This window comes from Octopus bimaculoides, chromosome 17 (assembly GCF_001194135.2).
Source record: "Octopus bimaculoides isolate UCB-OBI-ISO-001 chromosome 17, ASM119413v2, whole genome shotgun sequence".
Taxonomy (NCBI): Eukaryota; Metazoa; Mollusca; class Cephalopoda; order Octopoda; family Octopodidae; genus Octopus; species Octopus bimaculoides.
In genome coordinates, this window is record NC_068997.1 from 31,670,953 (window position 1) to 31,674,056 (window position 3,104).

General features: G+C 36.8%; 1 protein-coding gene across 1 annotated transcript in view; it reads right to left on the reverse strand.

Annotated features, from left to right (window-relative positions):
- The window catches only part of LOC106883723 (dynein beta chain, ciliary), a 273,290-nt gene that overhangs the window by 135,073 nt on the left and 135,113 nt on the right, over positions 1 to 3,104 (reverse strand). Inside the window, exon 42 of the mRNA XM_052974147.1 lies at positions 567 to 717. Within this exon, the coding sequence (XP_052830107.1) occupies positions 567 to 717 (151 nt within the window). The remainder of the gene's footprint in view (positions 1 to 566; positions 718 to 3,104) is intronic.

The window sequence follows — 3,104 nt, forward strand, 5'->3', positions numbered from 1 at the left end:
TCCACCACAAGAGGATATGTTATAATTACCATATGGCAATTAAAACCAGCTCAACTTGAGAAGCGGGGATAATCACATGATTAAAGATTTCTCCAAAATTGACACGCCTTTAAAGAAAATATAGATTTATTATCAAGAGTTAAGAGGACATTCATGGAGACATTACCCAACCTTATCTCCGGTAACCAAAAGACTTAAGACTTATACAAAAAAAAAAAAGAGTAGAAAGCATTTATGGCCCAGGTAATTTGCAAAATTTAAGCAAAAATGAACTCAAAGAAGTGACTCAAAGTTGCCAGTGGCATATATTTGAATTACATAGAATACAAATACAGACTTGTCAAATAACACAATATAAACCCTTGACTTATAAAAATTACCTCTGCTTCTTGAGATAATCATCATCACCATCACTACTGTGACCACAAGCACCAATGCCATCAAGTACATTCCTTCATCTACCCATACCACTAACACACAACCACCACCATCCACCAGTAGTAGTAGTGGATGGTGGTAGTGGTGGTGATATAAAATAGGTAATATATAAAGAAACATATACTCACTTCTGTACAAAAGTTTGGTATGTTGTGTTGCTGCAGTAAGTAAATGAATTCACCTCTTTCACCTGTACCAGTAATTGTTGAAGGGAACTGTGCATGGAAGCTAGCAAATGGCAGATATTTTCTTGCTGCTTTGTAGAGAGCCAAGTCAGTTCTGCTTACAAATATTAACATAAGAAATATTATTATATAATATAAGAGTGACTGTGTGGTAAGACGCTTGCTTCCTGAACACATGGTTTCAGGTTCAGTTCCACTGCATGGCACCTTGGACAAGTGTCTTTTACTAGAGCTTCAGGCCAGCCAAAGCCTTGTAAATGGATTTGGTAGACGGAAACTGAAAGAAGCCCATCATATATGTATGTGCGTGTGTGTGTCTTTGTGTTTGTCCCTCACCACTGCTTGACAACTGGTGTTGGTGTATTTATGTTCCTGTAACTTAGCAGTTCAGCAAAAGAGACCGATAGAATAAGTACTAGACTTAAGATACAAGTCCTGGGGTCAATTTGTTTGACTGAAAACCCTTCAAGGTGGTGCTCCAGCATGGCTGCAGTCAAATGACTGAAACAAGTAAAAGAATATGAGAATGAAAATATCATAGACAGAAGCATGATTTTGTTGCATCCACATGATTCCATGTTCAATCCCACTGTGTGGCACCTTGTTTCCATTATAGTCACTGACTAACCAATATTTGTGAGTGATACATAACAGATAGAAATAATGCAGAAGCAGGCATGGCTGTGTGGTAAAGAGGATCACATTGCAACTATGTGGTCTCAGGTTCAGTCCCACAGTACAGAACCTAAGGCAAGTGTCTTCTACTCTAACCCTGGTCCTACCACTACCTTGTGAGTGAATTTGGTAAATGGAAACTGTGCGGAGACCTATTCTGTGTGTGTATGGGGGGGGGATATCTTTGTGTTTGTCGCCACTGGAACCACCTGACAACCAGTGTTGGTTTGTTTACATCCTTGTAACTCAGCAATTTGACAAAGAAGCTGATGGAATAAAGACCAAACTTTAAAAGTAAGTACTGCGAGTTGATCTGTGCATATGTTTGTATATCGGTGTGTGTGTGTGTGAGTGTGTTTGTGTGTGTGTGTGTGTGTGTGAATGAATGTATGTGTTAAGGTAAACATGTATGTATGAATATATGTATGATTATGAGCTGATAGTGTAACAGGTAATTGAAATGAATTAGCGAGAATTTATTTCATTGGTTAAAACTGAAAATAAGCAAAATTAAAGCTTATTCAAATTTAACAGAGAAACTTGAACACAAAGAAGAAAAGGGAAATTTAATGAGCAGAACAGAAGCTTAGACTAGAATAATGGACAGAATAAAAGCTTCATAAGAGAGTGCATTATGGAAGATCATATGTTTCCTCTACAAAACCAAAACAAACAAGAGCAGTCAGAGAGTGCAAACCTCTGCCAGTGCAACACCAACATCCCCTCAATGATTAACCAGAGATGATTTTTAAAATGAGAATATCTGAAATGAAATCCTTCAATGAATATCATGAGACTTTTTGAGATTTCTCATCTCTTAAATTCTGGTCTTCCTTTAGTAATCCTGTCGTTTTGGATTGATGTATAGAAATATGTATATATGTAAGTATAGTGTAAGGTGTTAAAATGTATGTATAATCTCCTAATATAATAATAAGCATTGTCTTTTGATATATTTGTATGTATGTATGTATATATATATAACATAGAGCTGGAGTGAAAGGTGAAGGTAGAGGAGATAAATGGCAAAGAGAGTGTCATATGAATGAGAAAGGAAGGGGTGATAGAGGAATAACGGAGGAAGGAGTGAAAAAGTCGATAAACGGTATTTGAAGTGTGAGTATATGGATATGTAAAAGAGAGGTATGTTTGTGTGTATGTGTGTACAATGGAAATGGGATGGTAATGTTCAATGCTGAAAATGTGTAAGTATATGTGTGTATGTGTGTGCATGTACAAGAGAACTATGTGAAACTTTACATATACATGTAAAGAAAATATAAAAAATAATCCAGAATTCTTGTCCCGTACTGGATCAATCCCAGAATCTCATCAGTTTGTGCCAGTCATGAGGCCAAACATCCCTGAAAGTTTCATCTGAATCCATCCAGTGGTTCTTGAGATATCTTGTCCACAGACAAACTGGCATACAAACAAACACGACTGAAAACAATACCTCCACCTTTGCTAAGGTGTGTGTGTGTGTATCACGGACGTACAGAGCTATTCTGATGGTGAAATAGACATGAACATAACTTATATTTTTTATCTTTGAATTATTTCAGTCATTAGAATGTAGCCATGCTGGAGCACCGCCTTGAGGAATTTCTTTTGTCAAATGAATTGATCCAAGTACTTTTTTTTAAAGTTTGGTACTTATTCTATCAGTCTCTTTTGCCAAACTGCTAAGTTACAGGAACATAAACACACCAATATTGGTTGTCATGTGGTGGTGGGGGGTGGGGGAACGAACATAGACACAAAGACACATACACAAATACATACATACATACATACATACATACA